Source organism: Oryctolagus cuniculus, chromosome 3 (genome assembly GCF_964237555.1).
Source record: "Oryctolagus cuniculus chromosome 3, mOryCun1.1, whole genome shotgun sequence".
Classification (NCBI taxonomy): Eukaryota; Metazoa; Chordata; class Mammalia; order Lagomorpha; family Leporidae; genus Oryctolagus; species Oryctolagus cuniculus.
The window spans coordinates 93,287,089-93,301,311 of record NC_091434.1 but is presented as its reverse complement, the minus strand read 5'-3'; the positions used below and the strand labels follow the sequence as shown (position 1 = coordinate 93,301,311).

The window sequence follows — 14,223 nt, the reverse complement described above, 5'->3', positions numbered from 1 at the left end:
CACCTGAGGCTCTTGAAATGAGCTGCCAAGGCTATGGAAGCCTTTTGAATCCACAGTCTCCATCAGTATGTAGAGGAGGCTATAAGCGAAGTGGAAGTTCTCTCCTCTCTTCAGAGAAAAGTACATCTTTCTTTGATCCCCCTCTTTCCACTGGGGTCTCACAGAAATCCTTCATGTAGGACATTTTTTGCCAGACTGTCTTGGCTTTCCATGCCTGAAATGCTCTCATGGGCTTGGCAGCCAGACCAGAAAGCATTAAGGGCTGATTCTGAGGTCAAAGTGTTATTTAAAGTGATTGTCATTCTGTGTGTCCTCTGTGTGGACTCCTTCCCATGTTGGAACATTCTCTCCTTTTTAATTATATTATTATTATCAGACATTTATATGATCCCTTTAACATTTAATACTGTCTATATGATCATTTTAACACTTAAGATGATATTTTTACCATCCAGCTTAATGGGATTTGGGTTCCCATGGCAAGTTTTTAAACTATCCTTAGAGGTAAGTCCATAGGAATATATGCAGAACTATACAGCTTTACAGTTACAAAATTCCTCCTCTCTTATTTCCACTCTTATTTTTTACTGAGATCTATTTTCAATTGACTTTATACACATTTTATTAACTCTGTTAATTAAAGAGTTCAACAAATAGTATGAAGATGAGAAAAAAAAAACTATTCCTTGATAGTTAAGATAAGGGCTATGCTATTCTCAGCCCTTTGCTTCTCAAAGTGTCAATTTCACTTCTACAGATTTCCTTTTAGGTGCTCTGTTCATTATCACAGATCAGGGAGAACATATGGTATTTGTCCTGTTGGGACTGGCATATTTCACTAAGTATGATGTTTTCCAGATTCCTCCATTTTGTTGCAAATGACTGGATTTCACTTTTTTATTTTTTTTAAACTGCTGTGTAGTATTGCTTGTTTCTTTTTTACATTGCCCAAGGCCTGGCCTCCTACCATTGTGTTTCCCCAGTTCTGGTGTCCGGGCCTGATCCTCCCAGCCATGAGGACCTTGGTGTCAGTTCCCGAGTGCTTAGGGTGCTATGGATTTGGGTGATCGCAACATCTTCAGCACTCAGTGGTCTGAGCCTGGAGCTGAGGTTGGATAACATGGCCTCTGCTGCCATCATTCCAATCGACTGTGGAGAATCCTATGCCCTCCAGACAGGTTCCCCATCCTCTGGGGGCCTCATCAAAAAGGCGCTGCCCTGCCTTTTCTTGGGTGTGGGTGTGGGGGCTGTGTGTGCTGTGTGGTCAGGCTTAAAGAGTAGTTTCAGATACCTGGGGTAAGGACAAGTGGGGGTGGGATGTATGGGAGATTGTTATGTCTTAGTTAAACTGCATTAAGCCCCAGTCATTTCCTGAGCCCTCAACAGAACATAGATTTATGCAGTTGAGGCACCTGTGGGATGTCTAAATAAATAATAATTACATTGAATTGTCATAGAACTAATGTATCTGTTAAACTGGATTTGAGTCCTTTCCTTCCTCTCAAATGACTTCCTTGATTAGACAAATACTCAGGTCAATGCGGTGGTGGTAGGACAACCCCTGCTTTTCTCCAAGGTCCCAGGATGCCCTGTAAACCAGCATCTGCTGCTGGGGCCCGGAGACTGCATTCTGCCTCCCCTACCTCTCACGCAGCATCTTCTACTCAGACTTTAATGGTTTTCTCTGAAGACGTGTTCAAACAAACCAACTCCGAATGCACTGATAAAGCAACCATCTCTTTAAAAATGATTCTCACCTGGAAAACAAATATATTTTCTGTCTTTGGAAGTATTTGTCTGTCTGTCTGCAGGTGTCTTTTTTACAGGGCATTTGCAGCTGTCTACAGGAGTGTTTTAGGTATCAGTTGTTATTATTGTCTTTATTTTTTTAAGATTTTATTTATTTATTTGAAAGAGTTACAAAGAGAGAAGGAGAGGCAGAGAGAGAGAGAGGTCTTCCATCTGCAGGTTTACTTCCCAACTGACCACAATGGCCGGAGCTCTACTGATGCAAAGCCATGAAACAAGAGCTTCTTCTGGGTCTCCCGCAAGGATGCAGGGACCCAAGGACTTGGGCCATCTTCTAGTGCTTTCCCAGGCCATAGCAGAGAGCTGGATTGGAAGTGGAGCGGCCGGGTCTTGAACCAGTGCCCATTTGGGGTGCCAGCACTGCAGGCGGTGGCTTCACCTGCTATGCCACAGCACTGGCCCCTATTATTGTCTTTCTTCTGATCTCAGTGAGGCCATCACCAACATCATCATTACCACTAACATTGGTTTTAGCGCCTAATATGTGTCAAGCATGTCAAAATCCTCCTAGCAGTTCTAACAAGTAGGCATTATCTCACCTTGAATGGAGGAAGAAATTGAGGCTTAGGCTCAGAGCCATTAGGTATCATACCTGAGACCACACTGCCAGGAAATGACTAAACACACCGCATGTCTTAGGGTGTAGCCTATACCATTTGACTTATAGCCTCTCTCACGCGGGCTGCTCCGTTAGGAACCTGTAGGAGTGCAGTGCATGGGTGAGCAGTGCCCTTTGGGTCAGTCAACCCAATTTTGAAAGTAAGTTCTGCTACTGACCCACTTTCTCACTGACGTCTCTCTGAGCCTCTGGTCTTTAGAAAGGGCTGCAGTACTGCCTACCTCTGGGCATTGTTTGGGATGATTACATGAGTTGCCTCAGTTTTCAGTTAGCAGAAGGGATGGCATGAAGCTCCTCCTTTCTGACAGTATCGAGGCTCAGGGAGGTCGTAGTCATGGATGGGCTGGGCTGCCGGTGAGGTGCTATATGGGCAAGCACTGTGAAGTAAGGCTCAAGATTGGATGAAGAAGAATTCGAATTACGTTTCTAGACCAAATAAAGAAATACTGTTGATAACTTGGGATTCCAGGAAATAAACAGTAAGGTCACGATGTTTTTGAGTGAAACAGGTCAGTCCACATTCTTTTACCAGAGTCACCTAGATTCTGAGCTCCATGACAGCAAGAACTGATTTTCACACTGGGATCGATTTCCCATCAAGTACTCAGCAAAAATAGTGCACAGTACATGGTCAATAAATAAATGGTGCATATATGAATGTACAGATGGACATAGAGATTATTGTGTAGGAGACCTTGGCACCTAGGGTGCTGCTGAACCATGACACCATTATGGCCGAAGTTGGCTTGGGTTTGGATCTGATTTGTTTTCCAATCTATAATCAGAAATGCATGAGGTTTTGATCCCTTCCCTCTGTGGAGTCTTCAAGGATGTAGAACTCTCTGGGGCCAGTACCTGCTTTATTGTTAAGTGCACTCATTGAACCCAATTATGCAGCAGACATGAGTTTGAACATTGGATTAGACATGGTATCTGATAGCTAATGAGATTAAGCACTTTGAACTCAGGAAAGACTGCTGGGCACATCCCAAATTCCGTGTAACGAACGTTCATTATATTTTTGTTGGGGGGGGGGTGGCCAGACCTCAGAGCAGCATCAAACTCTTCAGTTATTCCCATGTGGTTCTTTCAAGGATGTGGAGAAAATACATGTTAGTTGCTAGGCTGTACTGTATTTTTGCTCTAAGAAAACAATAGCACGCACTTGAAAGGAATAAAAACATGTGAGAGTCTTTAGGTGCCTGAAGGCTCCCCTCGAGAGTCCTGCCAGTACCCTTCAGGATTCTGGATTAGGGTCTGGAACTAAAGGGGAAAAGTCACCATGGCTGTCTTGTTTTCACCAATAAATTCTGCCTCTTCCATTCCGTCAGGTTCATCCCCTGAATCCCAGCATTGTGCTAGTGAAGGAGCGCCTTCCATGCTGTCCGAGAGCTTTAAATCTGGCTGAGGACATGTGTTTGCATTCGCAGGCACTAGAGACTCAAAAAGCTGGAGTCACATTAGAGCGTTTTCATTGATTCTTCTTTTGGCTTCCAGCGTTTTAATTTTTAGTCTTAATCACTCTTCCAAACTACTTCTATAGCACTATTTGAAAAAGATTTCCTAAGTTTTAGAAAAGTGAACTCGGATCACCCAATTATCTTGGAAACTCATCTAATGCACCTTGATGTGGCGAGGTAATGAAGAGGGAGGGAGCCTTAAGGGAGTAGGCCAGTCAGCTTAGCAAGTTCTGAGTCAGCACATCTGTGGCATCCAGAGTTCTGATTGATCCAGCATGAATAATTCAAAGGTTTTATTTATATGCTGAATGTGGAAGGAGGATTGATAACTTGGAGAAAGTAATATTCTTTCTTCTTTCCTCGATGTGCATTTTAAAAAACCCACCTGCCAGTATAATGGCAGCTGGGTGAGGCACTGGAGAACCCGAACGGTGTGCATGTAAAATTCATGTTACCAGAGAATGCGAGAAAGTTACCTGCAGGGTCAGAGTGAGCTCTTTGGCCAAGGCAAGACACTGGGCTGCACGTTCGACATAGGAGCCAATGAGACTTAAATCACCCCTGGTGGAGGGCCTGTTAGTGAAAACTACGGTTAATTTTTGCTCTTGGAGGGAGAGCTGCTGTGAGTGACCTAAGGTTTTTTTTTTTTTCCAGTTTTTTTTTTTTATTTAATACATGTGAATTTACAAAGTGCAACTTTTGTATTGTTGTGGCTTCCCCCCCTCCAACCTCCCTCCCGCGACCTTCCCCTCTCCCACTCCCTCTCCCATCCCACCCTTCATCGAGTTTCATTTTCAATTACCTTCATATACAGAAGATCAACTTAGTATATACTAAGCAAGGATTTCAACAGGCTGCCCTCACACAACCGCACAAGGTATAGGGTATTGTTCCACTAGGAGTGTTGTTTTTAAGTTTCATAGTAAAACACATTAAGGACAGAGATCCTACGTGGGGAGCAGGTACCCAGTGACTCCTGTTGTTGATTTAACAATTGGCACTCTTATTTATGACATCAGCAATCACCCAAGACTCTTGCTATGAGCTGTCTAGGCTATGGAAGCCCCTTGAGTTCACTGACTCTGAACTTGTTTAGTCAAGGCAGTATCACAGTGGAGGTTCCTTCCTCCCTTCAGAGAAAAGCGCCTCCTTTCTTGATGGCCTGTTCCTTCTGCTGGGGTCTTGTTCACCAGGATCTTTCATTTAGATTGTTTTTTGCCACCGTGTCATGGCTTTCCATGCCTGTGAGACTCTCATGGACCTTTTAGCCAGATCTGAATGGAGTGACCTAAGTTTAACTGGATGCAAATCCTCTTTTAATTCACTTCAGAATGTTTCTGCAGAGACCTGAGCCCTTTAAAAGACAGAATGTCAGTTTCTCCTTCCCTCCCCTCCTGCCTCCAGGAGCAGGGCAGGGACCTCCCCAGGAACTGGGAAGGTGCTCTGGGGCAGGGGTATTTCCTAGAGTGTTCAGGTGGGAACCAGAACTTCCAGCAGGTTAGAGGTGTGATGTCTGGTGCCATGTGTCAGCTTGGCCAAACTAGAGTGCAGTTACATAATGAAGATGTTGCTATGATGGTATTTTGTAGATGTGGTTAACATCTACAGTGAGTTGACTTTAAGTTAAGCAAATACCTGTGACAATGAAAGCCGGCCTTATCTATCAGTTGAGGACCTTAAGAGCAAAATCCAAGGCTTCCAGGAGAACAACAGATTTAAGACTATAGAATCACCTGCTGTTTCCAGCCCTGACACGATCCTCTGGGCCAATTTCTTTAAAGAAATAAATAAGATATGTTGTGTATATAATAGGATCATACACAGACACACACACACACACACACAGATGGGTGTATGAGTATAGTAGTCTGTATATTCCTGTCTGCTTCCTGTTGTTCAGTTGCTCTGGAGAACCCTGCCCTACACTGCCCTTCCCCTCTCTCCCCTATAGTGGGTATAGTGGGTGGATCTCAGTCTCTCTTCACAAAGCAAGATCACACGTTAGAGATTTACTGCTGTGTGTTGAACATGTGGGTTTGTCAGAGCTCCTTAGTGAAATGCCAGGGCTCTCCTGACCAACTGGAGAAAGAAGGAAGAGACTGAACAAGAGGGCCAAAGGTCTTAGGAACAAACGTCTTCCTATATCTTGCAGGGAGGCCAAGGTAATTAGAAGCAGCTCCAAGGAAAGGAAATACATGTATCATTTAGAACTGTCAATGGCCAGTTCTAATGAATAGAGGGAAACACTTGGGGATTTATCAGGACGCAGGGTGATTTGAGTTCATGAATCCAGTACTATTCCCCCTTCCCCAACATTCAACGAGAACTTCATTTAAGTGCCAAATTATGGTCGGTGTTTGACCTTCGTTTGGAAATGAGCCACCCTCTAAGGAGCCTGGGCATGCACTTGTGACCACATAAACTGCAAATTCAGTGGTGGAGGGACTGAGTGGTGCTGGAAAAGAAATGGCGGAATGTTCCAGAACAAGGCGGTGGTTGTCCTCCTTCCATGTGTTCTGACTTCACTTCTCAGTGTCAGGTCCTGGGGGGGGGGGCCTGGGTTCTTAGTCCGCTGTGCCGAGTCTGTCTTCTCCAAAGGGGGCTCATGTTCATTAACTCTGAGGTCTTCTAATACTTTGTTCAAATTCTCTCCCTGTAGGGTAAAGAGATTTTTTTTTTTTTAAATCTGGGACAAGTCTAGCTCATCTATTATTATTTTTTTGACAGGCAGAGTTAGACAGTGAGAGAGAGACAGAGAGAAAGGTCTTCCTTTTCTGTTGGTTCACTCCACAACGGCCACTGTGGCTGGTGCACTGCGGCTAGCGCACCGTGCTGATCCGAAGTCAGGAGCCAAGTGCTTCTCCTGGTCTCCCATGCAGGTGCAGAGCCCAAGCACTTGGGCCATCCTCCACTGCACTCCCTGGCCACAGCAGAGAGCCGGACAGGAAGAGGAGCAACCGGAACAGAATCCGGCGCCCTGACCGGGACTAGAACCCGGTGTGCCAGCGCCGCAGGTGGAGGATTAGCCTATTGAACCGCAGCACCGGCCTAGCTCATCTATTATTGAAAAGCTGCAAAACAGATTCCTGAGAATGGCACCCTCATAATTGGGCTCGTTTTTGCTGAATGGATCTTTTTGTTAGGGTGCAAGCTTAACACAGAATTAAGGTGCTCCCTTTAGGTACCCTTTGGTTAGGATTTAGCTCAGGGCTCACTTAACTGTAACTGGAGGAATAGGCATTTGTATCTGTATACACATTGGAAGGTCTCAGTAAAACCTAAGGGTTTTTAGAAATGAAGACCCAAGGACCCGTTTTGCTTCTTGGTGAATGATTGGGTCACTTCGGATTAATCAGATGATATCACAATCAGTTTGACCTTTAAAGATGATGAATGAGCAGTAGGTGGCTAAAATAGGGCTCCTGTGGGTTTGTTGGCTTGTTTTCCTTTATCAAAGAGCTAATGTTCCAGAACTCTTGGGCTGGATGCTATTGCTATTAATGTGTATCTTCAGCTAGACAGAATTGTGAACCTGCCTTGGGAGCATTTGCTTTCTGCTCTCTTGTTGATTTTATGTTACTTACAAGCTGCCTGAAATTCTTCTGGAAACCAGGCCAAGCAGTAAATGCACACATATTGGGTGTAGGTATATGTACAAGCCCCCACATCTTCTCCATGTGCAGCCTTCAGCCCAGGAGCCACATTGATTTGCTGTGTTTGAGTCGGGATGGGGTTTAGTGTGATAACAGCTAGCAAGTGTGTGGAAAATACCCCCACAAAAAGGCTAAGAGTATGGAAGCCTTTGACATGCTCTGAAGTAAACAATGCAAAAAACAAAACAGCAGGCCCCTAACTATGTATCCTATACTGGTAGTAACTATGTATCCTATACTGGTAGTAACTCCTTGGGTATTCCCAAAGGAAGAAAATGCATTTTAAGAGGAAAAATCAGATAAAAGCTAGTGATCATTAGATTCATTCTTTAAATTTTCTAAAGTGAAAGGAAAGATTATAGATATTCTACATTCTTTTGGTCTCTTAATGGAATAAAGGACTGAGACTTTATAACTCTTTCTTTTTTTTAAGATTATTTATTTGAAAGGCAGAGGTATAGAGAGTCAGAGTCAGAGAGAGAGAGAGAGAGAGAGAGAGAGAGAGAGAGAGAATCTTCGTCCACTGGTTCACACCCCAAAGGACTGCAACGGCCGAAGTTGCGCCAGTCCAGAGCTGGGAGTCAGGAGCTTCCTCGGGGTCTCCCACACTGGTACAGGGGCCCAAGCACTTGGGCCATCTTTTACTGCTGTCCCAGGCCATAGCAGGGAGCTGGATTGGAGGAGGAGCAGCTGGGACTAGAACTGGAGCCCATATGGGATGCTGGCATTTCAGGCCAGGATTTTAACCTGCTGTACCACAGTGCCAGCCCCTGCGTCTTTAAATTTAAAGATCCATTTTATTTATTTGAAAAGCAGAATTAGAGAGGGAAGGAGGGGGAGAGAGAGAGAGAGAGAGAGAGAGAGAGAGAGAGATCTTCGTATGTTGGTTCACTCCCCAGTGGCTACAATGGCTAGGGAAGCTAGGAGCCTGGAACTCTATCCGGGCTCATGTGGGTGACAGTGGCCCAACCACTTGTGCCATCTTCTGCACATAAGCAGAGGGCTGGATCAGAAATAGAGCAGCTGGGACTTGATCCAGTGCTCATACGGGATGGTGGCATCTCAGGCAGCTGTTTAACCTGTTGCACCATGATGTAGGCCCTGGTAACTTTAGTTTAATCCATGATCTGTCTGAAGTGGTTTCTTTCTACTCAGTTTGCTTTTCTTATTTTTATTGAATATGGCATATGTGTAGTGAAATGCATAAATTTGAGTGTACAACTCGGAAATTTTACAAATGTATCCACATCTGTAACCACTGCTCAACACCTTGGAAGCCTCTCTAGCACTCTATTAGGATGCTCAAGGGTAACTGCCATCCTGACTTCCATCAATGTAGATTAGTGTTGTCTGTCTTTGACCTTGATGTGTAGATGAAACCACATAGTACTGTTTTGTATCTGGCTTCTCTGCAATATTGTTATCTGTGAAGTTCATCTATATTGTTAGATGTGGTAGTAGCTAATTTTTCAGTTTTATATATAGTATTCTGTTCTATGACTATGGCAGTATATTCATAGATAATTCTACTGCAGATGGATTAATATTTGGATTGCTTTCATTGTGGTATTCTGTTCGTAAATGAAGTTACATGACTTTGGTTGTCCTGCCTTTAGGTAAACACATCTTCCCATTTCTATTGTGTAGGAGTGGAATTGCCGGGTGGTAGAGTTTGAGATACCGAGCTATAGGAGATACTATCAAATGTTTTTCCAACATGATAGTAATAATTCACACTTCCTCCAGGAGCAATTGAGTGGCATAGTCACCACTTATTCTCACCAACAGTTGCCATTATCAGTGTTAGAATTCTTAGCCATTCTATTGAATGTATGAAAGTATCTCATTATGGTTTTAATTTGCATTTCCCTGATGGCTAGCAATGTTACACACCCCCACCAAGTGTTTTATTGGCACTAATTCCTTGCCAGATTTTTTCTTACTGATTTATAGGAGTTATTCTAGGTAAGTCCTTTTTCATGGATATGTGTTTTATTTATCTTGTACTTTATGATTGCCTTTTCAGTCTCCTATGGAGACTTTTAATGAAAAGAGGTTTTTAATTTTAATGAAGTCAGATTTATTTTTTCCTTTTACCTTTGCCTACCCAAAGACTTGAAGAAGGTCTCTTGTGTTTTCTTCTAGAAGCTCTGCTGTTTTACCTTTCACACTTGTGCCTATGATCCATCTGGAATAGAATTAGATATACATTACAGGGGTAAAGTCCTCCCTCTCCCTAGGGCCGTAGACTGAGAACACTGTGCTTTCCCTGTACTGTGGAGGAACCCTTGTTGTGAATCAGATGAAAGTTTATGGCCAACCCATTCTGGTTCTATTCCAACCTGGCTCATCAGTTTTAATTACCATGGCTTTCAGAGTGTTGATGATCCATTCCCTAACTTTGATCTTCAAAATTGTGATTGCTTTCTTGGCCTTTTTAAATACCCATGACCAACTTGCCCATTTCTGCACACACACACACACACACACACACACACACACACTCCCTCCTCTAGAGCTTTTGAGGGGATTATTTTTAACCTGTAGGACAGTTTTGGGAGAATGGCTATCTTTCCCTATCATCTGATTTCTTCATCTTCTGTCTCTAGAGGATGTATAGGCTTCTCTTCAGCCGTGTTCAGGACTGAATGAATAAGTCTAGGGATCCAGCGTGAGACATGGTTTCCCATTGTTGTTTCAGTTCCAAATGAAAAGTTAGGTGGCTTATCTCCCATGTACTCCTCTGGACTTTTCTTTTTTCTTTTTTCTTTCTTTCTTTTTTTTTTTTTTTTTTTTTTTGACAGGCAGAGTGGACAGTGAGAGAGAGAGACAGAGAGAAAGGTCTTCCTTTGCCGTTGGTTCCCCCTCCAATGGCCACCGCGGCCGGCGCGCTGCGGCCGGCGCACCGCACTGATCCGATGGCAGGAGCCAGGAGCCAGGTGCTTTTCCTGGTCTCCCATGGGGTGCAAGGCCCAAGCACCTGGGCCATCCTCCACTGCACTCCCGGGCCACAGCAGAGAGCTGGCCTGGAAGAGGGGCAACCGGGACAGAATCCGGCGCCCCAACCGGGACTAGAACCTGGTGTGCCGGCGCCACTAGGCGGAGGATTAGCCTAGTGAGCCGTGGCGCCGGCCATCCTCTGGACTTTTCTATACTGTCTCTTGATGTCCTGGAGGGTGACCGGCTTGTACTATTGCCATGGGCTCTCTTGCCTCTGGCTTCCAGTTAGGTTCAACCAGTGAGAGAAGGAACACAGTCTGATGGGAGTGAAATCAGGATTTTTTTTCCTGGCTCCCTCCCTTTCTGCAGGTACATTTTGGATTCGTTGTTAACTCCCATTAAAGACTGTTACTATTTCCACCAGCTCTCCTGCTCTGGGCCTCCCTTTAGCCTTTGGGCAGTAATGACTCCCCCACTTCTACCTTGGGGTACCCTTTTATCGCTTTACTATATATTTGTTAAGCTCTCTGCAAATTATACAACTTGAACTGGTCATCTGTGCCTTGCCAGGACCCTGCCTACCACAGAAGTAGAAGACAAAGAATTTTCTGGGCAGCTTTGCAAAGATCTTCAGGAATGAGGATTAGTTATACCAATGATGACCTTGTGAGTCTGCTCACAGAACGTGCCTCTGGCTAATCCTGCCTGAGTGTAGCATAGAAGCTTGAACTTTTTCTTTCTGGTACCATTTGAGGTCACCCAGGGACTCTTTATGATTTAAAATGTAAGATTAAAAGTCCCAAAGTGTGTCTCAGAATGTCCACAAGCATTTTCGCCAGGAGCTGTTTTTCACTTTTTGCCTTACTAAGTTGATAGCGGATGCTGCGCTGTTTGTGTTTGTTTCTGAGAAACATCTGTAGTACCACCTGAGGCTGTTGGAAGGTGAGGCGAGAGTGTCAGACTGGAACAGACTTTAAAGTAGTAATGAAGCTGCTGCAGGTTGAAAAATTAGAGTTGAAGCGCTTCTGGGGACAGCAGCCTCAAGGCGCGGCAAAGGAGAAAGAATTATACTAATTCTTTAGTGGAGTGTCACGTTGAAGTCGTTTAATTTCTCTTTTGACAGTTGGGCTATTTAGTTGTCTGCTTTAGGAATGAATGTTTGTGATGACATCTGTAGTGCTGGTGAGCTCTGCTGAATTTCTCCCAGTAAAGTAGAAATCATGTCCACAATGTCATTTGGTGACAGTAGTAATTTACCTGAATCACATGTCAGGTTGTGCTGGCAAACATGACAGTGTAAGAAGTGTTGGGAGTTTAAAATGAAAAAGTAAACAACAAATGAAATTGGCTTATCACACATGAAGGAACTTCAAAAAGTTTGTGGAAAAGTGGAATTAAAAGATAAGTTTATTTTGGTGTAAAAATTTTTAAATTCTTGCATTTCTATGAACTTTTTTTTTAAGAGTTATTTATTTACTTGAAAGGCAGAGAGAGAGAGAGAGAGAGATCTTTCATGCTCTGGTTCACTCTCCAAATAGCTACAATGATCAGGGCTGTGCCAGGGGCCCGGAGCTTCATGAGGATCTTCTGTGTGGGTGACAGGGGCCCAAGCACTTGGGCCATCTTCTGCTGCTTTCCCAGGCACATTAGAGGGAGCTGGATGGGAAGTGAAGCAACCAGGACATGGGATGCTGGTGTTGTAGGCAGTGACTTAACACAGTGCACCACAATGCCGGGCCCCCATAAATGTTTATTGAATTGAAAGGATACTGTCCTTAGGAAAGTGAATCTGGCAGTGGTATTTAGGCCGCTTAAAAGAGGATGCTATAATCCTAAACCAGGGCTCTAAAGAGAGACTAGGATGGTGGCATGGGGCTAGAGAAAGAGGTGACCCTATGACACAACTAGAAAAAAGGTTCATTGAACGTAGACAGCTGTGGGATGTGAAGGAGAAAAGGAAAGGATGCGTTGTGAGCCTCAAGGAGTAGTGGTACCATTAATCCAGCCAGGAGTGTGGGCAGAGTCACAGGTCCCTCCTCCCTCCCCAGTCCCACCCTTGGTCAGGACAAGAATTGAGGCTTATTTATGCTGACCCAGCAAACGCTGATAGCTGCACTCAGAGTCTGTGTTTTTAATCCCAGAGCTAAGACCATCAAGAACACAGTCTCTGTGAACCTGGAACTGACGGCGGAAGAATGGAAGAAGAAGTATGAGAAAGAGAAAGAGAAAAACAAGACTTTGAAGAACGTGATCCAGCATCTGGAGATGGAGCTCAACAGGTGGAGGAATGGTAAGCAGAATGGAGAGGCCACTCACGGCCACAAGGTGTGCTTTCTCTCTCCTGTGGCCGCTGGCTGATCCTTGGAAAATAGGGGGTGTTGGTGGAGCTTGGTTCTGCCTCACAGCAACCTATGTAAACAGGGGATGCTTTCTTGTTCTCTAGTGCAGTGCGTTGTAGTGCAGTGCGTTGTCTGGCAACATTGTTGGTGAGGGTGGGCAAGTGGCTATTTGCAAGGTTGCTCTAAACTCTTTCCAATGGAGCTGTCCCCTGTCCGTTACTGTCATTCATTCTCTGGTAGCCCTCTCTGAGGTTTAGAGGGTGATGGCTCAGGTTGCTTTTGATGGAATGAAAAATGTCATTCTCTCTTAGGTGAGTTTTATTACTGATTTGGGGTTAAAGGTCACATCTGCAAATACTTGCACTTATTTATTTATTTATTTTTTTACCCAGCTCATCACCAGACCCTGCTTCTTCTGAGCAGAAATAGAGGGCTCCTAAAAGAAGCCCAGTGCTAAAATGGAGTCTTAAAGGCTCGTTTCGTGACTAGTTTTCCTCTTTCCCCAAAATATTCTCTTTAGTTTGTTCTACAGGGAGAAAATATCTCAGAGAACTGACGTACAGTGGGTGGGTGGATTGTGGGTGAGGCGCAAAGAGGGGTTTCCAGCCCCAAGCAGAGGCTGATTATTCTGGTGATTTTAGCACTGGGCTGGAGGTGGGGAGGTAGAAGTCGTGTTTTTACGCATGTGCAGCTGACACACGACAGTTGGGGTGTGTGTGGGGGGCTGGTGGATAGTTGGCACTTGTGCTGCCTGCTCAGTGTTCCTTTAGGGTGCAGGGGCAGGCCTCAGCTCTGGGTGGGAGCAGGGCTGCTGGCAGGATCAGGAGGGCTCCTGCCCGTGTGTAACTGCAGAGTGAGCAGCAGGTTGTCTAGTGATGATATGTTTGCCACTAACGTTCACTAGAAGGGGTAGGGTGCCAATGAGCTACTGTTTAATTGAAAAACAATTAGTGGCAAATGAGAATTCAAGAGAGGATCACCACCAAATGACCCAGTAGCCTAAATAACAGGATTCTTTTCATTCTGGAAAAATTTCTGGCTGCACACATGTTTTGAAAGCTGCTAGAATAATTGAATAACTCAGCACCTAGGGCTGGTGGATGATGCCTTGCACTTTGGCAAGAGAGGGGGAGCGTCCAGGGGTAGAAGACAAGGTGTGGAGTGGCCGTGTGAAGTTTTGTTCTCTTTCTGGCATTTCTGCTGTGTCACTGAGGCATTTGGTGAAGCCTTCTGGTGAAGGGATGTGGGACTGGCCTTAGAAACACTGCAGAGTGGGCAGTGAGCCTTGTTATTTTGCATTTGTCCTGTCTCTTACCAAGCTCTAACCCTCCAACCATCCATCCCCCTGCAGATGCTGCCCTGTGGGATCCATCTTTGGCCTTGTTTGCCCAACCTTGCCTTGT

General features: G+C 44.7%; 1 protein-coding gene across 1 annotated transcript in view; it reads left to right on the top strand.

The window, feature by feature from the left end:
• The window catches only part of KIF5C (kinesin family member 5C), a 183,463-nt gene that overhangs the window by 94,830 nt on the left and 74,410 nt on the right, over positions 1–14,223 (top strand). The window contains exon 11 of the mRNA XM_017342839.3: positions 12,623–12,771. Coding sequence (XP_017198328.1) covers positions 12,623–12,771 — 149 coding nt within the window. The remainder of the gene's footprint in view (positions 1–12,622; positions 12,772–14,223) is intronic.